A 24,721-nucleotide genomic window follows, 5' to 3' on the forward strand; every position below is an offset into this window, starting at 1 on the left:
TTGGGGGGGTTGGACTGTTTTGGTTTTTTAAATCCTTGTTTGTGCAAATAGTAGGTGGAGAAAAGTAGTTCTGGATGGAACTACTATGGTCTGTGTAGTTTTATGCTCAGGATCCTGTTCCGGGGTGATTCATGGACTGATTTGTACCTTGCCCCTTCCACACTACATAACACACACATCTGAATTGACATTGATTCGAGTCAGAGATTCCAGGACTGTTACATTTAAGAGCTGTCTTGTTTATATTATTTCATGCATTATGCATGGCTATTGGCAGAATGATCTGTAAATAAATGAAGGGAATGGAAGACAAAATTCTGGAATACCAATCTTACAGAAATGATAATATTAAAATAAAACATTTGCATGAGGCCAGGATCACTGCAGAGACATCTATGCCTGCATATATATGTTATACACACACACACCTTGCACAAAAGCACCTCACATCCTACGTAAGTAGCCACTTAGTGCACATACCTACTATATCCTTCCTCACAAACTTTCACACCTCTCATGTTCGTGAACACAGTTGTGCCTGGCTATTTCACACTATCCTGGGTTTTCATAAAAATGGCCACACTGGGTCAGATCAATGGTCTATCTAGCCCAGTATCCTGTCTTCCGACAGCGTTCTGTACCAGATGCTTCAGAGGGAATGAACAGAACAGAGCACTTAGTGAATGATCCATCCCCTGTCATCCAGTCCCAGCTTCTGGCAATTAGAGGTTTAAGGGCACCCTAAGCATGGGGTTGCATCCATGACTATCTTGGCTAATAGCCATTGATGGACTCATCCTCCAGGAACTTATCTTTTTTTAATCCAGTTATACTTTTGGCCTTCACAACATCCCCCAGCAATGAGTTCCACAAGTTGACTGCATTGTGTGAAGAAGTACTTCCTTATATTTGTTTTAAGCTTGCTGCATATTAAGCAGCATCATTTAAGCCATTTTTAAGAGACAGTTTTAACAGCCAGCATCTCACCTCATATCCAGCCCATTGAGAAATAAGATTCGGTCCCCAGCTTTGAGAGCAGCCTTCTCAGCTGGGCTGCCTAAATAAAGGAGGAAATGAAACGTGTCATTTAGTTGGCCTGGTCTTGTAGTGCGGGATGCATTAAGGCTGCTGACAAAGAAACATGCCGATTGTGGATATGGTTACAGGGGACCTCTGCTTAGAGGGAAGTTAGTTTATTGGAAGAATGACTTCACTAGAAAATGCCCAATTCATAAAGATACTCTGGGGAAAAGCAGCTTGACAGCGTCAAAGGGATGAGAGTTTATGCTAAAGTAATAAAAACAAGTAATGTTTCTGACAGCCATTCAGACTAGATCTTGGGTGTAAAGCTCAGTGTCACCTGGTAACGTCAGGTTTCCTTACCAGGCAAAATGGACTCAATCCACACGGGGGCATGTCCACGTAACGTGAAGCCAAAGCTTTTGCTGCCTTTGTAAACTCGAACGGTTCTGCAGGTGGAAAATCAAAACCCAACAAGGAATTAAATCAAAACCCAACAAGCTTTTGGTTCCCGTTTCATATTCCCTTCCTGCATCACGGCACGTTCTGGACCTTTTTCGCCCTGCATTTCAATAACATTGAGTTGGGTGCCCCCTATTTAAGGTGGATAAAAAATTGATAATTTTTTAAATAAAAAATTCAGAATTTTAACATTTAAATTAGATTTTTTTTAAATTTAAATAATAGTTTTTTTGTTTAAATTAAATGCAAGTTTATTTTTTAAACATAAACCTATTTAAAATTGCCAATCAATGTTAAAGCCTAAACTTATTATAATCTATTAAAATCATTACAATGAAATACAGAACAATAATACTAAACCCTACATGTTTGCTGCCAAATTTTAAAGAAAGTTCCACTGACTCACTGACTAAGCACCTGAACTAGAGTTTGTTGAAGCGCTAAATCAGCTTGGGTGGTGGCATGTAATAGAATTCACATCACTCTGGGCTCCCCCAGGCTTGCTAATTCCCATCATGCCCCTGGGCAACACGTTTCCTCACAATGCAAAGCACTTGAAAGAGCTGTTGGACTCAGATGCTCTGCATCTCTCCCCAGGTCAGGCCAATTCAAATATGTCCTGGGCCCTCTGCAGATCATCTGATTGACCAGTCCCCATCTCCCATGTAATCATTCACCTCCTTCTCCAGCTCCGCCTGCACTGGCGAGAGAAAGGAGCGGTAGTCTGAGCTGGAGGAGACGGCAGTGACTAGGGGGAAAACTTTAATTATAGGCAATTTGAGACGGAGAGCAAGCAGTGACAGCAGCTGGGAGACCCTGGCGATGGAGCAGATAATGAGTCAAGAGAGGAAGTCCCCCAGCCATACCTCAGATGTCTCCACTCCTCCATCCTCAGGTAGTCAGTGAGAGGGCCCATGCCAGGATCCTGCGGTGCTTGGTGCTCTACGGATACCTCAACTAATTAGCTAGCTACAGAGCGTCTCCAGAAAGTTCTGGAACACAGCACTCTCAGGTGTCTGAACAGCACAGCTTGCCCACTCACTCCTTACACGGGGTGTCTCACCCTGGGGTCCCCTGCCACCGCAGGTTTTATAGCAGCTCAAAAACAGCCCCGCCCCAGCTCTTTGAGTGCTCTTGGATTCAACTGCCTCAACTGGGGCATCCAGAAATTAAGGCTCACCAAATCATTGGCCACTTGAGAAAATGTTGAGCATCATTCCCAATTCTGCTCCCATTGAAATCAAGGGCAAATCAGTTGCTGAAATATGGGCAGGGAATGATTTATATCAAAGTGATTTAAATCTTTGATTTTAATCATGCTTTAAATCAGCAATCAGAAAATCTTCATTTAAATAATCAGTTTTAATGATGTTTTGCATTTGTATCTTTTAGTTATTTTCCTAAAGAAAGGCTGATTTTCATTGGTTGGTAACCATTAAAACTTGTTGATTTACTACCAAATACAACCTTTACACTAACATTGGTGCTTTTTTTTGCTAATCAGGAGGTTACACTATATATTTACACATTTATTTAAACAATTATATAGCTTAACACACATTCAGATTAATTTTTACATTTTTATGTTAGAAAATGGTAAATGATGCATTTCTTATTTACCAAATTACTGTATTAATTTTTTACTTGCAATTTGTGTCAAATTCTATTTGATGGAAATTCAAATGCAATTTAAAGTCATATAAACAGTATTAATTTTTTTATTAAATAAAACTACTTTAAATATGCTGGTTACATTACAAAAAATCAAAAGTTGATCAACATATGTTTTGCATGTACAACTAACTGAATTATTATACAAAGGAGGTATTATCTGTAGTTAGTACATTAAATTGATTGTTTCTGGTCACCATGTCCTTCAACGTTTTAGAACTAGTAAATCTCATCCTCTCTCACCTAGTTTTTAATCACAGAATGGAAGAAGAAAACAAGCTTTTCTTCGTTTTCAATGCCCAATTGGTTTAACTTTGAATGAACTAGTCCTTGAACTGAACTAGTTGAATAAACTGAAATGAAGAAAATGTTCTCTCTGCAGCTGCAGACAGGCAAGTGCTGGCCCTGGGGGACACATGATTAAGCCATCTATTCTGGAGCCATAAAAGCGATCTTTAATACCAACTGAAACTTTCTGGAAGCTAAAGCTTAGTGTGCATTAACATGAGAGCTTTTGGCACAGAGCAGATGGGCTACTGAGGAGAGAGGAAGGGATACCAGCAGCAACAAGAGCTGCTCAGGCCTTGGAAGGAGAGTCAGAAAACCCACTCCTGCTCTCCTTTGGAAATTTCCTTTCTCAGCAATTAATTAACAAATGTATAATGGTGCAGTTTAGCAGAAATACTATATTCTTAACATGAAGACACACAGACATGGTCACCTGAGGATGCAAACAATAGGGGGGAAGAATTACTTGAGATAATACTAAGACTAATTGAGCAAGGAAAATTTGGGGTGAGCATTAGAAAAAAATTTCCCCTCAGGAGGTTTGTTAGACTGTGGAATTGTCTCAGGGAAGTGATGGAAGCCCCCTCACTTGGACCACTTAAAACTGGACTGGATACAGCTCTAGAAAGCTTGTTATAAGGACTGATCCTGTGCTGGCAGGAAGATGGACTGCATGGAGTTTTGATTAGTTCCATTTCTGTTTTCTGTGCACCAAACTCTGCCCTGACTTCCATGAAGGCGTACCTGGTGTAAATCGGGACAGAATTTAGTTTGCTAATTCTGTGAAATGCAACAAGGGTGCATTAGCAAGAGATAATCTGTGTTATAACCCCCCTTGGGAGGTACCAAGGCATCACCCTCATTCCACCCTGCCTGCAACATTCTCTTTGTAATTAGGCAATCCTAATCCCGTGGCTTCCACAGACAGGGCAGCATGGGGCTTTTCATGCTTTTGTGTTAAAATGAGACCGTTTTTTATTGAAAACACTGAATGGGCTGAACTGGCCCAGCACTCTGGTGTTACTATGGCACATCTAATTACAGTTAGCACAAGCCTGAGATCTGAACTCAATTCCTCGCTCTGGCCTGGCAGGAACTAGGAGTGCCATGGTGGTGACTTGCTGGGACCCAGAGACACAATAGCTTGTGTCAATCTGTAGACACTTCTGGACACTTCAGGCATAGCGTTTGTAAGCTCTGTAGAGAGCCACATCCAGTCCTGCTCAACTGGGGGGAGGTCCAGTCACTGTGATGTAGATAAGGAGGGGAGTCGAAGGAACTGAAGAGGGGAGACTCAGGATTACGAGAGAAGTGTGGGAGGCTCCTCTACACCAGGGGAGGGAATGGCCTGGTCCCAACTCGTGGGGAATCCTGTCTGCAGAGGGATTTGTTCTGTGCTTGTGCCCATCAGTAAGCTGCTGGTAGGTGTGTAAGCTATTTAAGCGTCTCATGATGGCTTTACAGTCAGTCCTGTAGGAGGATTCACCAGCTGTGATGACAATGAAAAAAAGAAGCCAGCACATTCTTTTGTGAAGTATGAAACGAGATCAGAGGGGAAGGGAAGGAAACACATGTCCTACTAGTCACTGTGGAATGGTTCAAACAGGCTCCTTGAGGCCTCCAAGCATGCCGAGGTCTAACCACATGGGGCCATGGAAATGGGTGTTTCACACCTTTCATTCCTTCCCCCAGTTTCTGCTACAGCGTCTAGTGGCCTCCCATAGATGGTGCTGAGGAGTTCCCAGCAATCATACAATCCAGCATATGCTCTGAGAAACTGAACACTGTACATGCAGCCTAGATGGGGACCTGCATCGCATCAGACCTGGGCCGTTCAGGAAGGAATTCCACAACCCCTAGCAGAGCATGCCCTCTTTACCAGAAGGGATTCATTGAAACAACTTTAGAAAACCAACTGAGATGAGAGGATCTACCAGGAAATGGGCCTGAGCTGTGATGTGGAGCCCAAACTTTCCCAGAGTTCAAAGTGGAGATGGTTGCAAAAAGGTCACAATTCAGTCTCATTTCTATACTAAATTTACTTGCTATGAGCCACCAAAGTCCTGTTTTTTCTCTCTTCCCTTTTTCCCATGTCTCTCCCCGTTACACTGCACCTGCTCCTTCACAATAACCAAGCTTTGTTATACTAAAGACCAACCAGCTTTGCATTTGAAGATTAAAGGAAGTATGTTACCTGCGGGCAGCCCCTGATCCCACACTACTGGTGATCAGAGAAGTTGTTTTCCGCAAACCCTTGCTGGCTTCCTCGTGGCTCCGAGGCACTGAGCTTGCCCTGGTCGACACTAGCAGCCGCTCCTGGTGGTCTTCGCTGCGGCTGCGCCTCAGCCGGTTGGTGTGCTGCTCGCTCTTTGACCGGCAGAGTTTGCTGATCAGGCTCTGGGACACCACCTCGTCAAAGCGCTGCCGGTGTTTCTTGGGGATGAAGATCCTGGCAAACATGACAGAGGAGGCAAATCAGAAGAGGAGCAAAGCCAGCAGCATCCCAGTTGTGGTGGCAGGGCTCTGGGTTCAGCAGCACCTGCGGAAAAGTTCAAAGTGGCCTCCAGTAGCACTAAACCCCACTGCACCATAAATCCATCAGCTTTCCAAACAGCGACTCATACAAGAATACAGGACCACACCCAGTGGGCACGATCATCACATCTTTAGCTACATCACCTGCTGGATATTTTTGTAGGATTCTGTTGCAAAGTCCTCCCCACAACTCCTTACAGCTCCAGTCAATCCTGAAAAGGCTCTAATGCCACCCTCTATAGAATGGCTGTAATTTGGGAGCAACGGCCGTGAAAACAAGAGGGATTTCTTCCAGCAGAGATGGATTTAAACAACTCTGTTACCCCCCACCATACGCCCAGTCTCTGAATCTCCTTCAGCTGCCAGTCCCTCTCTTCTGGTAATGACAAGGTTCAACTCAAATCCCAAGTTAAATACTTGCCCCAACTTCCCAAACAGCCGGGAATGAGGGGGGGAAGAGTCTTGTCCCTGCAATGTCTGTTCTGTTGCAGCCCAACAGGTTCTGTATCTGTGGTTCTGGTAGTTCAAAACGTCACTGATTTTTTTTCCCCTTCAGTATCTGGAAACCGCTATGGTATTTGCCGTGTATATGAAGTATCGTGCTCTACAGCATGTGTGGTAGCAAAAAGGATTTTTAAAGTTGATCAGCCAGATGGTATTTCATAGGTACTACGTTCTAACAGCAAAAGCAGGATGAAATCATCTGCCTTCCTTCAGGCATTCTCCAGATTACTGATATTCCAGGTGTACAAACGCCCCCATACTAACGTCTATGCACAAGGATGCCAAGCTACCACCTCCAGACATTTACTGTTTTTTTATTGGGACAATCTGCCGCCCAGAATTTTGATATCTATCTCCCCTCACCCAACTTTCCTGCAATAGTATCTTAACACACACCAACACTCCTACTCTTCTGTATTTGGGCTTACCTCTTGGCTATGGGGGCAGGAGATATTGTCATCTTTCTTACTCTTGGAAGATGCTCTGATATTAGGGTGATGGGTGCCAGTATAATAATATTAAATAGGAAGAAAGAGATTACCAAGAACTGGAAGGTAGAAAGGAGAGAGACGCTAACCAGGCAGCCTTTAAACTCATACCTTGTCTATCACATTAGCAGCAGCATTTGATATATAGAACATGCAAAGTGATTTTCTTTAACAATTTCTCTCTCTCCAGCATACTGAATCCTAAGGGAGGACCATGGAATCAGCATGTATCTCTTCCTGCTTGTGCCCTTTGCCAGCACCAATCAGCTGAGCACCATACCATCTGCTGCTCACTGCTCTGAGTAGGGGATCTGGACCTCATGGCTCCACCCTGTATCCTGACTTGAGTTTTCCCTTTCTAGTCTTCCCTTTGTCTTTCCATAAGGAACCGTGGCTTCACAGTCAACATCAGTCATTGGCATAGACCCAGATCTAAACTCTGCTCTGACTTTCACCTCATGCAACCTCAGCCCAGGATCTGATAAGCAGAGTGCAGCACACAGTACAGAGAGCTCTACTGCTGGGGTCATTTTGGCTGAAATCAATTTCCTCAGATAGGCTTCGGCTAAAAGATTTGTGCACAAGAGAGGCCAACCTTCTTCTCTTTGTTACATTAGGTTCAGTGCCAACTCTGAACCCCTCGAAGAACATATCTCGGTCTGATAAATATTATATATGCTTTCCGTCTTCATTTGTCTGGCAAGCTGGAAAATACCAGGATCTACCAGCAAACACAGAATTCTCCTTGGAAAAAACAGATTCATTCATGTTTTGAGTATATGAGAAAATGAGTTACAAAAACTCTAAAGCCTTAAACTTTTCTTCTGCCTCTGCACGTCTCTTGTGTCATCCCTTCTCTCACAGTTTATTCAAGGTGAATCTATGACTCCCATGGAACTGATTAGCATGTTCCCACTAGGAGATCAGTAAACTCTCCGAAGTGTACAAGGAGGAGGAGCAGGCTCCCACCGTTAACAATGACTGCCTGGCTGACTCTCCCAGAGCCTTAGCTTTCCAGTACAGACCAGTTCACATAGAAGACTGGTCTCCATTCAGTTTCTGAGCTTTTTTTTGCCAATAATTGGCTCTTTATTATTCATTTTGGGCCAAGTTCTTACTTCAGTTACATGCAGGCAGCCCCACTGGGCTTGCCCATTTATACTGCATTGTGCCGGAGCCCATGGGGTCGTACCATTGAAGGCATGCACATCAGATAGCCAGCGGCCTCACTTTCCTGGATAAAGCTTCAGGCTTCAGCTCTTGGGACTCAGGGATATGTCACTGCTTTGTTTCAGTATGTGGAGCAAATTTTCATTTCCACTTACTGACTGGAATAGTGACTTAGTGACATCCCAGTTCACCCCACTCCCACCCATTTGGTTTGCACTAGTTAAGGGCTTCTTGGGAAACTGGATCCTTTAGTGTTTCAATAGTAACCATCCTTATAACTCAATATACCTCCATAGGGAGTCTTATTGTCAGTCTATTCTTCCACAATTATAGTTGTTCACTACCCAATACATTCTGGCTAGGGTCAAGAGTTCATTATTACTTTGCTGCCTTGTTGTCGTCTGGTAATCAAAATGAACTCAGTGCATAAAAAAAATGTCTAATATCTACGGTGAACTAGGGACCCATGGTTTACAGCTTCCAAATAATCTAGATTAAAGATCACAAATGATATACATCAAGTTTTTGCTGAATTATAAGCAGAATTATTGGGCCAAACTCAGTGTTGGATTCTCAAGACCCAGCTCCATTACTTCAGTGGAGTTGTGGCCTCTTATCCAGGCGTTGAATCTGCCTCACTGTCTGACAGCCATCTATTGGTGAACACAAATCAAGCAGAGAAGAAGGTGATGGAATAATGACTGAACATCAAGAGAGGGACTGAATGGATAGTTCAGGGGAACTAAAGGTGGGATGTAGAATCAAGTAATCAGCCCAGGGCAGTGGTGACCAAAAGTCATTACCATCTGATTGCTGTTTGGTGCCTTCTGTGAAATGAGTTTGTGGGAGTCAGGCCAGTTCTGAGATGCAGCCATCCATTCACTTCAACTCCCTTCACAAATGGCATTAGATGGTAATCTAGAGCCCTGGGACTGATTGGGCCATGAGGACTCTAATCGTAGAGTGGTTCCTCCAGGTCAAATTTCACCCACATTGGTGAGGAACAGCACTCCTGTTGCCTGGGCCGGGCCCGTTCTGTGGAGAAGCAGAGGAATCCCAAGCTGCAATCTGGCCCCTTCTGCCAGCATTAACATTCATTTTAAAATACATTTAAAAGAAAAACGATCCCTGCCTGTGCGTAGAAAATAACGAGTGTCTCTGCTGCAGCAGGAAGGTTTAGCATTTGCAGCTGCACCCGTCAAAGGCATCAAGCTCCCAGGAGTGTTGTCCCCCTTTATTTAGGCAACTCATCAAAGGGGATTTTGGAAAAAATGGATGAATTCAGGGTAGTGGGAGGAGGGAGGGTTTTGAATCCCACGTCTACCAAGTACAATGACGGCTTTAACTCCCTCATAGTGAAACGCAGAACTCAAAACTAGTGCTCATACATTAATAATAAGTAGCAACAAACTGCTCACAAGCACCCCTGAGACTGAAATATGCCTATGTTAAATTTGGTGATCGTTTAAAAAAAAAACAATGAACACGTTCATAACAATCACAGTGTGTTTGTGACTAAGTGGCTGTGACAAGACACAAGGACACTGCCTAGCCCCGACCCTAAAGGGTTAATGCAGCAGCCTAGAGGGAGCGGGGAAGGGCTGCCTTGGAGGCTGCATAGCACTACTGGAGCCCTGCTTACCGGTCTGCATGTGGGGAGTGGTGGTTGTAGTTGCTGTCTTTGTTTTGCTATTGCCAGTTTTGCTCTGTTTGGACTCTCTCTAAACTCTTATAAAAGTGGCCCTGGGAAGAAGGGACCACAACTGACTGCAGGCTGCCTGACTGCTCTGTTTTGTGTGCTGGGAAGTCAGCACAACCCCCCACACTGACACAGAAGAGAGGATTACATTCCTTTTTTAAAAGGTGACAACAAATAGCTCACCTGGCACTAACTGCAACCCTCCTGGGAAGTAGGACAACATCATCCCCATTTCTCAGACGAGGAAGCTGAGGTGCAGATGGCAAACTGATCTCAGAGGTAGGAACAGAACTCCCAGTCCTGTGCCCTAACCACTACATTGTGCTTTGTTTCCCCACGAGGGTAAACGCTGGACTCTCTACGTGCAAAATAAAAACCTTTTTTTTTTTTTTTGCTGTTAAAATTTGAGGGCCAGAACCTCAACTGGTGTAAACTGGCAAAGCCAATGTGGCTATTCCAATTCACACCAGATGAGAGCTGGCCCACACTCTTTAAATGAAAACCACAACAGAGAGAAACTACAGCTAGTATTATAAACATGATTACGGGATATTTTAAGTGTTGCACTATTAACTTATTCAGTGTTAAAGAATTAGGAGTTGTTAGCAAGAATGAGGGTAAAAGACTGGTATAATAATCTCACTAAAACCATATGAAGTGTTTTTCATCTTCAGAGCATTTTACAAACCATTAAATGATAATTACTCACATGCTGCCTTTCATTCATAACTATACAATCTACACAAGAACCATATCACTCACCACTAGAATGCAGCTGGGGGGATGTAACTGTTTAGCAATGATCGGTAACACTACACGATGGTGCAGGGCACAAAGTGAATACTGGATCCAAATGCAAAAGGAGTTCCTAAGCCTACTGAATACTGAGGTCGGATTATTTGGCCATGGGGCTGACTGCGCCCCAGCTATACCAAAATCCACTGTGTGCGCAAAATGTGGAAGGACTCCCTTTAGCCCCACTATTCAGTGGCGTTGAAGACACTGTTTTCTGCACACCTTATATCTAGGAAAATGCAATGGTGTTTCTGAAAGTGATGTGATCTGAACCCTTAGTAATTCTCCAAAGGGAGCAGGTGTTATCGAATCTGTCTGAGCGCTGAACAGATCAGATACCAGCTGATAAATTTTTAAATATGAGCCTTTAGAGTATTTTGGATCGCAGCCCAAGCCCGATGTTGCTCCCCTGATTCTTTGGTCTGGGAACACCCCCAATAGGGAGTGAGGGCTGTGCAGCTGGCACAGACATACTCACTTGTGCACCAAAAGTGCACCTGCTACAATATGTTATACCATGCAGCTCTCCTTTTTGCATCCATGTTGCTAGGCCACTGAATTAAAGACGCATCTGAGCACTAAATCTCCTTGTTAGCAATAATGCACTAGCTTAGCAAAAAGCCAGTGACATTTGGGGTGGCTGAGTAAACGCTCTATATTAGACCACAAACACCCTGCAACTTCATCAAAGCAGCGTACATCTGTGAAGTTTATTGGAAAGCACAGCAAAGGGATAGCATGGTCCCAGCTCCCCACAGATCAGCTCTGGGCTTGATTCGGCCCGAGTCTCTCAGAAGTTGTGCGATTCAGCAGGGAGCAGGCTTTTATGGTTGCCATTAGAGGGCATTGTAATGTCCTAGAAAAGTCACAGGTGGAATGACTACGCTACTCCTTAAAACAGGTCCCTAGAATGGCCTGGTAACTCAGTACACACAAGGTCTGCATTGACTGAAAATAAAACATTCAGTTCTTTACCCTCACTTCATGTGCTGAGCCTCTGGCTACACAGGGCTTTACTAAAACTGAAGCAGAGACAGTCCCCAAAGAATCCATCCCATGATGCCCAGTGCATAATGGGACAGGGCACAGCAGGAGAGTCAGTCATCTCTGTGGGGACCTCCAGCCCAGCTGAATGTGCTCTCTAAAGCTTTGTTCTTTATCTTATTACAGAGAGCAAGAGAGCATTTCCCTATAGCAAAGGCTCTCAGGGATCTGTGACAGGACGGCACCATAACTTGCTCTTGCACTAGATGCTGACACAGCTTCCATGGCTTTTGGGCCCTGACTCTCCAGGGGCTTATACCTTGTGCTGCCTTTAGCCCTGTGCAGTTGCTGTGAAAATGCTACCAAATGAGATTTCCCTGCTCTCTCACCACTGGATGCACCCATTTTGCACAGAAGTAACTTGTGACGCACGATGCCAGGCTGAGGAGAATCAGGCCCTATTGTAAATAAAGACACCCCTCTGTGCTGCAGGTGTAGAAATGACAACTGCAAATCTGCTTAGGCAACTGGTGGTGGCACAAAGAACCTGCCTCAGAGGCTCTGCATTGTATTAGAGACTTTGCGTTATACTGGGAATGAGGAGCCCAGAGTGCACAGCACAAAAGTCCCAAGGTACTAAACTGACATCTGTCCCACCAAACTAGGAACCGCAGGCCTTTCACCATTGTTAATTGGTGTGATTCTATGGGAGTGGCGAGGATGGTACCTTGGAAGGCCCCTGCCAATACCTGGGAGCGCTGAAAACACATTCAGATCACACACAGTGTATCTGTGCAATGTTTCTGTCCCTGCCAACTCTCAGATCAGGACCAAAGCAAATTAAAGCAACAATGAAAACTGAGTTAAGTCCAGGTTTCTATGCTGAATGATCCCACTAGCCAGGCATCAGAGCACTCAACACAACTCCATCCCCTTTAACCAAATCTAAGGTGACATTCAGCACCCTCTCCTCCCACTAACCCGATCTTGGGGAGGCATGCAGTTCCCCTTTTCCCTGGCCATCGAACCTTGATGTGGGCATTCAGCACATACACATGTTTGTGCTCTGTAAAATTCTCAGGCTGCTTCCTGCTTCACTAAAGTTCTCCCAAAAAGCAACGTCACAGATGCCAGTGGTCTCTTCGTAGCCCACAGTATTTTCACTGAACCAGGAGGTATCAAGAGTATTTCATGGAGGAAGAAAATACTTTATAACAGATTAATTATAAGGTATTTCCATGCTCAGTATCCCTGCTGCCTAGCTAAAGGAACGTTCCTCACAGAAATCACTGTTTAACTCATTCTGTGCGTTTCACCTTAAGCAGGCATAAATCTGAAGGGACAGCTCGACAATTTAGCCTTCATCTGCACTGAGTCATCACTCCAAACTTCCACAACTAGTCATCATGCTCGTTAGTTATAGCGTCTTTCTTGGATATTCTCTAGCTGGCTGTGCATGGTGTGCTGCAGAATGCAGTCATTCCAGTAGCAAAATAAATTGATCTGACAGCTTATGTCTCCCGTTAAGGTTCTGCTCTGAGGTCTGAAATAGGATGGTGGAACAAGGTCAGTGAAGACTAGCAAATGGTTTAACTGCAGATATGTCCCCAGGTTTCATCAATATACTGCAGTACTTTGGCGATACAGAACATTGCCAAGCCCTGCATTGCGTTATCTTGATATGACATAAAATACCACCCCATGCTGCTCGTGGGGATCTCGAGCCCTGGTGCTGGTATCGTCCCCACACAGCTCCTGAGTAACTCTTCACATTCACTGTCAAGTTGAAAACCCTCACCCTGGTTCTGGTTTCATTGACAAAAAAAAGTAATTCCAAAATGACACTCCCTGACCCCAGATTGGCAGCCTCTAGGGGTCCTTTCCTCAGGCCTGGCAGCTGTTACACTTCCTTCTACTCTGGTGGGAACCAGAGCATAAACCCCTCTTCCAGAGGGCTACCACCATCTCCCATACATTCCGGATGAAGTCTAAGGAGCTACACCTGACCCCATGTGCCAGCAGTATTTAGTCTGCAGCTTTAGCCAAGGCTGCAGAGCTGCTAACAGGGTGACTACAAGCTCTCCGAATGTTCTGCATTTTCATAACACAAACTGTCCAGATGACCTAGTGATAGGGGAGCCCAGGGATCAGGCCCCAAGCTCTCTAGGCTGACTGTATACTCTGCCCTGGAAATTGCTGACTGATTATACAAAGAGAAAGGTAATAGCTTCCATGTTTGTATTTAGAGTCCAACATATATATGGGGCTTGAAACTAACCCTCCCTTCACTCACACACACCCAAGCTGGAGTACAGCTGTGTACATCTAGCACGAAAGGCCAATCTGATCATGTGCAACTGCTCTGTGGCAACCACCACAATATGTGCATGTCAATGGGATGAAAAAAAGAGTCAGCATGGGGTATCCATGCCCCTGAGTTTGCTCACTCTTCAATCTACCCTGGGTTTTTCTAAGGTGCCCATCACCGTAGTAACTATGCTGTGTACCACAATTAAGCACAGCACTGAGCATGCCCTACGTGGCAATTGTCTCACAGCTCCCCTTGTTCCCTGTGTGCACATGCCTGGGAGAAGTTTTGGTTTTTCGCTTTCCTTCTTGCTTTCTGCTTCCTCCCTGGCTATCTCCCTGATAGTTGGCTGGACCAGGGAAACTGCTGTTTCTGGAAGAAGGCTTTATATTGCACCTAGATATGAACATGGTCAGGGTTAGACACGTCTCATCTTCTTCAGTAAGGTATCCCCCACAGCTGGCGTCCTGCCACTGTGCCCGAGTGTAGAGCATAACTCTTTGGCCTTGTCTATTATGGGAAAATACATTGTCAGGACACGTGTTAATTAACACGTTTTAACCAAACTGACATTAAATGAGTTTGCCCTTGGTGTGAACAAGGACTGTCAGGTTTAAAACCTGTTAGGTAAGTGTGTGCTACACACTTTTAAACATGAGCATCCCAGTCCATACGAAGGATAAAATTGTGTTTCATATCGTGCTATGTAAAAATGTTAGTTAACATGTTCCAACTCCGTTAATTTCTCAGGATAGACAAGGCTTTAGAGAGTTGTGTCCGCCCAGACTCCTCTTCCAAAGCTCACTCTGCTATAGATGTGTACTGTGTATCTGCGGGATGCACGTTCCCAGCTTCAGAGCCAAACGCACATGTAACAAGGCTGTGTTATTCTAAAAGGAATCATCGTTTTTATCTAACCTGGATCTTTATAAGACCCCTGTCACCATAGTATCTAAGGACCACTTGTTTCTCTTTGTTTAATTAATATGAGCAAAGGATTTGCAGTATATGTATTATGATCATGCTTTTAAAAACTCACAAAACAGGCTGTAGTGATTTGTCTGTCTTAATATAGGAAAATCCCATTGTTCCAACTTATATTTCAGAGACAAGGTATTTCCTTCCTTCCCACTATTTCCTATACCCAGTAAAGCACCTTGCAAAAGATACCCCCCTTTTTTTTTTTTTTTTTTTAAAGTGGAGGTTTCCAGAAACAGCTGTGCACTAATGATGTGTTAACCAGAACCAGTTTGCTGTGATTTCTGTGTCAGGTATGGTTTCTGAACTGCAGACTTTCAGTGCAGTTTAGATTCCACAGTCCTGACCTCCAGTAAGATTCAGATAGAAGATTGGGAACAAGTTCTGACCACAGTTAGCAAACAGAGAAGCCTGAAGCTTGTTCAGAGCTCCAAGTCCGTTAGGGCTGACTCTATAGCTAAGAATGGCACCTCCACTGGAGATCTAAGATTCAATCAGAGAAGTTAGGGATGGAAAAAAACCTATGAGATTATCCAGTCCAGCTTCCTAACAGTGCAGGATTGTTCTCGTCAGTATTTTCATTCCTAGAGTTCTGACCAGTCTAGTTCTAAGAACCCGAAACAATGGAGTTCTGACCAGTCTAGTTCTAAGAACCCGAAACATCCCTTCCCTTGGGGAGACTGTTCCACAGCCTGATGCATCTCACTGTCAGGATGTTTTTCCCCTCATATTCAGCCTAATTTTTCCCTTTCCTAGTTTCATCCCATTACGCCTATATTATGTATCATTCTACATAATTCCTCCTCATCTTCAGCGATTACATGTCTCAGACTTCTGTTGTGTACTTGGCTTAACCAAACCAGATGCATTCAGCTCTTTGAATCTTTCCCCAATCCCTCCAGCCCCATGAATTTTTTATTGTTGTTTTTTCTTTTAACACCCTCCAATTTCTCAGTATCTTTCTGGTAATGTACAACAATATTCCCAGTGCAGTCAGCCCAGAGCCATATCAAGAGGGACTCTCACCTCCCTGCTTCACAACATGATACACAAGAGAATATGTTTAAAGAATATAGTTTAATAAAACGGCAACAACAGAAGTCACTAGTAAAATCAGCCTCACGCTGTTTGTGGGGGTGGGACCCATTAGTCTGCTCTGCCAAAGATTATGAAACATCCTCATTAAATCTAACATCATGCATTATAAATGGAGAGAGAGAGAGAGATCAGTAAGACATACCGAAAATGTCGAGAGAAATTCCGGTCCTTTCCCATTGGTAAGCGTGTGATAGGAACAAAAGGAAGATTCTTCAGATCCTCAGGCAGGTGACAGTCAGGCTAGGATCACACTCAGGACACGGTCAGATCCAAACTAATGCAAACCACACACCAGCCGGTGCACCTGCTGTCACTTTACACCTCCCTCAGTGCTGAGGGATATGGATCCAGATGGACCATTTGCCCATGAACTGTACCTGGGATAAGCCTCTCCTGTCTCCCCTTTCACGCTTTCCGCTTGTCTAGCTTCTTGCACTCTCTGTCCCAGAGTTGGGGGTTTACTACATAATAAGGTCTTCCTTGTTCATCAATTCTGCTTTTAAGGTCTGCTTTGCTTTTTATTTTGCCCAGTGGCTCAAGGGATGTTTTTGACTGTCCCCTGCCTCCCCATACCCCAGCAAGGAAGCCTCCTGCCTTCTCTAAAACTGCAGACACGGTCTCTGTAGTTCCAGCTGGAAACTATCTTGTAGCATTACTGCAAAGAAAGGAGGACACCAATCTTTCCTGAACTCCGGAGGGATGCCTCTGATAGTGCTAATTAGTTGACTTCTAAAGTGCTTCTGTTTAAATTACATGCCATTATAATGGGTGAAAAGCCTTAAAGGAACACAGCAACCAGTGACTCTGGATTGCTTAGCTGTTTTCAGACCTACCCTTCCGTGAGCGTTTATTCCTGTGGCTCAGTTCAGAGCCTCTTGCCTGGAAGGCTATGGGTTCAAATCTGTTCCAGCAGACGGCTTTATTCCCAACCCTGATTCTTCAGGGGCTGGTGCTGCATTGATATAGGATCTATCACCAATTTATACCCCTTCCAGCTTATATTCTTCTCTCCCTCTCAGCCACGACAACATTTCCTCCCCTTACGCTCCTGATTCAAAATAGCGCTGAAGGATCACACCAGCTCTATTTCAGAATGAGAAATGGTGCCAAAGAAGCCGCTGCCATTCTTGTGGTGTTTCAAGCACACAGCAGGAGCCTATCTGTGTTTCTGTCCATTCACATTCATGCCTCAATGCAATTTCATCACTGTTACATTTTGAAAACAGCCCACTTGAGACCAATGTGATCCCGAGCCGAGTGCAGGAACGAGGGCTTCAGCATTATCCCCTTCCCTCTTCTTCCCAGTCTTTCTACCTGCTTGCTCTCTTTGGCTACATCCCAGGAGCTGCCACCACCTCATCCCCTGGCAGGACGGAGGTGTTCTACATCTTGCAGGATCGAGTCCTTTATCTCCTCTCATTCTCAGCTTCCTGCCCTCTCTCCACCATGCTGTCCCCAAAACTGGAACAGTCTTCACGTCTTCCTCTGCCAGGCATCCTCTCGCTCCTCAAACCCAATTACTCCAAGAATCTTCCCACTGTTCTTCTCATGATTAATAGTCCCCACACCCTTCCATATCTGACTGCTGGCCACTGTCCTATGTTTGTCTCATCTAATTTAGGGGAAATCCTGTTTGCCTTGCTCATGGCAGTATTCTCATTTGTGTCAAACACAGGCCCAACTCAGCTTCTAGAGTCAATGGGTTGATTCTCCACGACCTTTCACCTCGTGCTGTCATTTACACGTGCAAAAACAATGCACAGTGCATTTTTACAGTCATTTTGCACAAGGGTAGATGACAACCCAGGGTGCTAGGCAGTGGAGGCCCCTTGCGATGATTTGGCTCAGAAAAGGGAGGTGATTTAGCTGTTAGACTGCACACTCTTCAGTGCCTTAATCCAGGGTTGTAAAGAGCCATGTAAATTTATGCTACAGTGTACATTATTTATTCAGTAAAGATAACATAATTTTAGAAAGTCCAACTGCAGCCCCAAGATATAAAAGCTGCATTATGTAAAGCAGCCCTCCACGTCATTTCTGCAATATTGGGAAGTCCAATTTTTAGAGCTATATAAAAAAAAATCCCTTGATTTTAATAATGTTGTCTTTCTACACAGCAAAGTATCTCTTTTTTTTAATAAAGAGGGCGCCGAGCTGCCAGTCGAAATTATCTTCAGGTAGCTATCAAGGGAATAAAAAATGAAAAATGTTTGATTTATCGCCACAATAACTTGACCCTGAGCTTGTCAGTTGTGCCGAGAAACACGTCTCAGGATGGATTAAAGCACTGAACTATATTTGGATTACATCTGAGTTGTACTATATAAATTCCTCCAATAGGGCTACCAGCCTGGAAAAAACACTTCAGCCTTAAACATACACTGCCAGGTTAAAAAAAAAAAGAAATCTCTTATTCTTATCATGCAAACATCCTTGCCTGTGTTACAAATACAGCAAGAGCCTAGGTTATTAAACTGAATTAATTTTCTAAAATATAATTTACTTTTCACAATTTATGCCAGTTTTTTAATTTGTCAGTCAGTTATATTCACTTTTGGAATCTAGCCAATCTCACTTTCAGGTTCTTATGCACTAGCCCGGTGCTGCAATGTGTAAGCTGCAAATGTTGCAGGGCACAATTCGTGGTTTAAAAACAAAAACCTGTTTCCACTGGGATTAAAAAAGAAATTCTTTCTAACATTTGTATTAGTCTGTAAAGCTTATTTACTAAACTTAAATATGGGGCCACATTTTACCTCCAGGACTCGCTTGAAGTTGTCCATTCTCAGGTCACAAATAGCCCAATTAATGCTCTGCAAAGCCATATATTAGGGATGTCCCACTTGACTTTTCACAGAACCGTGTCTCTTCCAGACATAAGCATTCTGCCGCCAAGCACTGGAAGTAGCTAAATATATTTTCTGTGACACTGCACGACATTGTCAAAATTTGACTTGGTATTATGATGTGGTGGTGTTTGCCATTTCTCCAAAATGCAGATTCTGCGTATGATATCACACCATCCCCCTAAAAGCAGAGGCGGTATCACAAGGTACCCTAGAGGTTTAAAGAGGTTAATGGGAATATGTAAAGATCCTGCATATCCCAGAGAATAGAAGAGATGGAAAATCAGCAATACATGTGCATGTGTTTACAGGGCCTGTCTTGGAATCAGGCCATCAACAACAACCCAGGAGCATCAGAGCTTCTACAAAACAAGCTGTACGCAAGAAGGATTTGCAAATGGAAATTATTACTTCAGCTTCTGCAGCAAGCGCAGAACTGTAATTTTCACACAATGCATTTTTATGTGCACAAGACTATTATCCCCTGTAATATAAGGCTCAATTATTCGTTTAGCCACAGATGTTTTGCAGATGTGGCCATAATTATCATTAAAGAGAAATGAAGGCACTTTTCCACCTAAGAACAGATGCTGAGTTGGGCATTATGTGATAGCTGTTTGTAAACCAAGAAGAGCGAAGCAAATCAGGACAGAGAACAATGGGTCAAATCCTGAAGTTCTCAACCAAGCCTTCCCCGTCTTGACTCATGCAAAACGTTGTCCAAAGTCATCAATTGGAGCTTTGACAGCATAAAGACTGAGTATAAACTGGATAAGGATTTCAGGAGAACCATAATATCCTTAGATTTTTAAGGTCTGAAGAGACTGTTAAAATCATCTAGTCCAGGGGTCGGCAACCTTTCAGAAGTGGTGTGTCGAGTCTTCATATATTCACTCTAATTTAACGTTTCACGTGCCAGTCATACATTTTAATGGTTTTAGAAGATCTCTTTCTATAAGTCTATAATATATAACTAAACTATTGTTGTATGTAAAGTAAATAAGGTTTTTAAAATGTTTAAGACGCTTCATTTAAAATTAAATTAAAATGCAGAGCCCCCCGGACCAGTGATCCAGGACCCGGGCAGTGTGAGTGCCAGTGAAAATCAACTCAAGTGCCGCCTTCGGTACACGTGCCATAGGTTGCCTACCCCTGATCTAGTCTAATCTCCTGCATAACAGCCCATAGAATTTCACCCTGTAATTCCTGTATAAAGTCCATAACCTCTGGTTGAGCTAAAGCGGTTTTTTGAGAAAGAGGCATCTAGTCTTGAGTTAAAGACTCCAAGCAATGGAGAACCCATCACATCCATTAGTAAATTGTTCCAATGGCTAATTACCATCACTTAAAAAACTGCACCTTATTCCAGTCTCAATTTGTCTAGTTTCAACTTCCAACCACTGGAGCTCCTTATGCCTTTGACTGCTAAATTAAAGGGCCCTCTGCTATCAGAAATCTTCTCCCCAGGTAGATACTTACAGATTGGGATCAAGTCACCTGTTAAACTTCTCTTTGACAAGATGAGATTGATCTTCTTAAGTCTCTCACTGTAAGGCATGTCTTCATGACCTTGAATCATTCTTATAGCTCTTTTCTGAATCCTTTCCAGTTTTTCACATCCTTTTTGAAATGTGGACACTAGAACTGTCAGAGTCTCACTAATCCTATAGACAGAGGCAACACCGCCTCCTTACTCCTACTCAATATTCTACGGTTTATATAGTCAAGGATTGCATTACCCCTCTTAGCCACAGCACCATACTGGGAGCACACGTTCAGCTGGTTATCCAACATAACCCAAAGTCCTCTCTATAACACCTTTTATCTTGAGAGATCCCCAAAGCAGTCACTTCTGTCTGCCTTTTTCTATCAGAACTCCACATGCTTTTTTTTTAGGAAGAGGGAACATGGTGAAATATTTTAGCAGTTAAAATGAAAGGAAGAAATTAGGGAAGGAGAAGTCTATAGGTATCTCTAGTTAGCAGCATAATATACACAGTATTGCAAAGTGCTATGTCACAGTGTAGTTTTCTAATACAACAGCAGCCTGATTTCTCCACTGCCTTGCACCTTACCTAGTCATTCCCACCAGTGCAAAGCGAATGCACAATGCTGCCGTACCAACATGGCTGAGTTTTACACTCACGTTGCACAGGTGGAAATGAAATCGCAGACCCTGATACTCCGGTACTCTCCAGCTGCTTTGCGCTGCTCCGGTGTAAGAGAGCAGAGACACAGGTTCCAGATTTCTTGTTAAATGCTAGGAAAGAGTCAAATGAAGTCTGTAATGGCATAGGGTACTAAACCAAGATAAGCGGAATCATTTGTATAGCCACTGAAGCTGACGTAGATGTTTTTATTGATCCAGATAATTAGCTCAATACTTTGAAGGAGGCATGATAATGGGTATTGTTTAAACAAAAGAAGAAGTCCAATATTTTCATATTTTTCAGGAAAACGGGACTCCTCTGGGATTCCTTCCCCCTATTCTTCCTCTTAGCCCTCCACTCACTTTGCACAGGTGTACACAGCTACACAAGGGACAGTGCAGAGGAGAATCACACTTGTTGGGTGGAAGTGGCCCTCCCACCAACTGCTGAGGGCTGGATGTGATTTGTTTCAGAGTCCATAGATTTTGCTTTGAGCACCAAAACCAGGGGGACTAGGTGATACCTCCTTCCCTCTCTCCCAGGTGCTAACTGTGCTGTTTCGGCAGCATTCCTGACCCCAGCTGACCCAGGACCACAGCTCTAGCCCTGAGTTTAGATCCCCTGCATGGCAGAATGTTTTTCTAACAGGAAGAAGATACCATATTAATCCCCTCTGCACTCACACACCCCATCCTCTGTTCAGATAACTATTGATTGCCACTGTGGCACCATCTCCCAGAACAAAAGGCCAGTAAGAGCTTCCCTGGAGCCACTGTAACACTTTGTGTTCATTAATGGGTGACCTTCCCTATTAATAGATGGGAGTGTGGTCCCTGGGGCGCTCTCACTTGTCACTACATGAGCTCCAGAATCTGGGAGGAATCAGCAGAGAAGTACATGGGCTTGTAACATCCCTTTCAGCTACTGAAACTGACGTCATCTTCTGCTCAGGTAATTTAATACATTCTGATCAAGTGGCTTTGTCCTACTGTGAAGGGTAATTCTGACAATCCTGCTTCAGAGACATACCCGAGACACAGGGACTTCTCATTTAGAGGCAAAACAAACAAACAAACAAACAAACCGGAACGTTTTTGTTGCATCATCTATTCTAAGCAGCTTAGCAAATGACAATGCCAAGCACCATTCACAGGCTGTGACCTAATCCCTTTGAACCAAGCATCAACTTACCCACATGCTCCAGGCTGACCTCCAGAGGCCCAGTGACCACGTCCCCCTCCTCTGCCAAGTACCACACACAGGCTGCAGGCTAACCCCTAGGGACATCTTGCCCCTCCCTGCACAGAAAAGTGCCACATACACAGGTAGTGGACTAGCCCACAGGGCCTGTGGTGGTGACTTACCTTCCCCCTTCCAGGACAGCTGATAGCCTGCTCCAAAGCAAAACTTATTCCCATACTGCAAAGTAGATGCCCAGATCGCACAGCCGGCTTCAACCTAACTCCTAGAGCCATTTTCTCAGAGTTATTTTGCAGTGGTGTAGTTAGAACAATTCCTACCTTTCCCATGAGTGCAGGCTCTGCCAATAGCAGCTGCAGCCTGCCTCTCTCCAATCAATCAGTCTAGACTTTGGTGGGAGAGGGGAAGGGGGTTATTTCTGCAGACACTCTACCATCTTTTGGTTCCCCTACTTCAGACGTGCCTTTTTCTAGGCCCTGTGCTGTCACACCCTTCATCTGGAACCAAACAAGAACCCCTCAGATCATGATAGAGCAGGCACACTGGGACCAAACACCTCCATAGGCTGCACCTCAGAATTCTGACAGTAGCCGACGGCACTTTGTAGTACTCTGAATGCTGCATGGAGGCCCTCCCAGTCTATGGAATACATATACTACAGTGAGAAACCACTCCATCCGGGAAAGAGTACCAGCAAGGCTCAAAGGTATCTTATGAGGCAGACACTAGCAAACTTGGTCTCTGTGAAGGGGATGTTACACTGGAGATGAACTGGTTCAACTTCTCTGTAGATCACAATGTTAGGAGAGCAGGCTGACTTGTTTCCCTCATAACAGATCAACATGTTCTAGCCAGCTGACTGGTCCCTGCAGGCAGGTGCTGCTTAGCTGGTGAAACGGAGTGTGTGCAGTCAGCTCCCACACATCATTTTGCCCAGCACCTTCCTCATTACCATCTGCAGCTCCTTCTGTTCGGACTCCTACTGTGTGCCATTTACAGTGCCCCAGTGCACTGAGAGAGCAAAGGATCTGGATCTGAATCCAGACTCCAAGGCCCTGATTCTCCATTGCCCTGAACCTCGTGCATTCAATTACACCAGTGCCAAATGGGGGGTAAAACACACCCAATCTGAATAGTCGGGCCTTGCATCCCCTTTGCATTGGGTAAAGTACTACACCAGAGACAAGGTTAACATGGAATCAGGCCATGAGTTCTCTCTCAGTTCTCCATCATGCCTCCATTCCCAGAGGGACTTCATAGGAGAATTCAAGTCCACAATCTGAATTCCTTTTACTTAATTTAGACCTGGGTCCTATCTGAATCCAAACTTCCCCACAGTATAAGGGGAGTTAGAGCCAGGGTTCTGGCAATCCTCAGCCAGCATGAAACAGCCCTACCAGGGTAGCTGGGGATTCTCCTGCTGTAAAGCCAGGATAGCGGCTTGATAGGGCAGACGGGGAGCAGGCAGAGGGTTGGCAAAAGTGTGGCCAAACCATGCTGCAGTCCATAACAGCCCCTAAAGGATTGTTTCTGCCAACATAAATTAGAGCAGCCCTCAGGCTGCTTTAAATTACACGAGGGGCCAAAGCAGTCCCCAGTGAGCCCCAGGTACTGGTGCAGCTGCGTGGCTGTAGCACTTTAGTGAAGACACTACTAGGTACTACTCTGCAGACCGCTTAACCCTGCCTATACCTCCTTCCCCCTGAAGGGTAGAGCAGCCTGCACTCCCAGGGACATGCAGGTAGCAGTTATGCCCCCCACATACTACAACTGAAAAGAGTGGGCCTGATCCTTTACTCACATATACCAATGAAAAACTGGAGTCCGTCTCTGGAAGTTAGTGGAGAATTAGTGATGTACAACTGCTGGAAGTGAGAGAAACGTGGACTCCTTACTTCTGCTTTTAGGAGTGATATTTCAGTATGGTAGAAAGGGGGCTCCAGGTTTTGTGAAAATATATCATCCCTCCAAGGTACTAAATACATGTCAATGCATTTCTAACTCTAAAGGGTTGATGTGTGTCAGCAACAGCTTCTTCCAAGCACATCCAATCACGTTGCTCTATTCAGGGTCTAGTCTGTTTTTTAAACTCCATGGTCTGGAAATAACAACTAATTCAGCTTCCCATGGCTGTTTCATTTACAGAAAGTGAAAAATATTTTTGAATCGAACAATTACTTTCTGACATAAAAGATACAAATCATTTTTAACTTTTAAAAAAATATAACCTCCTATCTGTTTTGACCAAACCATTCATGACATCATGAGAAAGAACTATGTCAAACCAAAGAGTAGTATCTTCACAGGAGAGTTTACATTGGGCTATACTGGTCATGACCTATTTGAACTTTCCCCAATGTAAAAGGAGCCTCACTCCCACTCATTTTGATTTTTGCTATCCAGTTGCAGATACCTTTTCTGCTGCCCTAATTCCTTTTTTGGGTCATTTAACATATGTCTGACTAGAAGATTAGTGGGTTTTTTAAGGGAAACAAGCAAGAAGCTGCTTTTCCTCCTTTATCTCT

The 24,721-nt window shown here is 44.1% G+C and overlaps 1 protein-coding gene across 4 annotated transcripts in view; it reads right to left on the reverse strand.

Moving 5' to 3' along the window:
- GRID2IP (Grid2 interacting protein) overlaps positions 1 to 24,721 on the reverse strand; it is a 102,287-nt gene that overhangs the window by 34,635 nt on the left and 42,931 nt on the right. For 3 of the 4 annotated variants that reach the window (XM_034784234.1, XM_034784233.1, XM_034784235.1), the window contains 3 exons: positions 5,636 to 5,890; positions 1,384 to 1,469; positions 988 to 1,057 (listed from right to left, as the gene is read on the reverse strand). In XM_034784234.1, coding sequence (XP_034640125.1) covers positions 988 to 1,057; positions 1,384 to 1,469; positions 5,636 to 5,890 — 411 coding nt within the window. Of the gene's footprint in view, positions 1 to 987; positions 1,058 to 1,383; positions 1,470 to 5,635; positions 5,891 to 16,142; positions 16,948 to 24,721 lie in introns of those variants that run through there. The other variant, XM_034784236.1, reaches the window with a different exon arrangement.

This window comes from Trachemys scripta, chromosome 10 (assembly GCF_013100865.1).
Source record: "Trachemys scripta elegans isolate TJP31775 chromosome 10, CAS_Tse_1.0, whole genome shotgun sequence".
Classification (NCBI taxonomy): Eukaryota; Metazoa; Chordata; order Testudines; family Emydidae; genus Trachemys; species Trachemys scripta.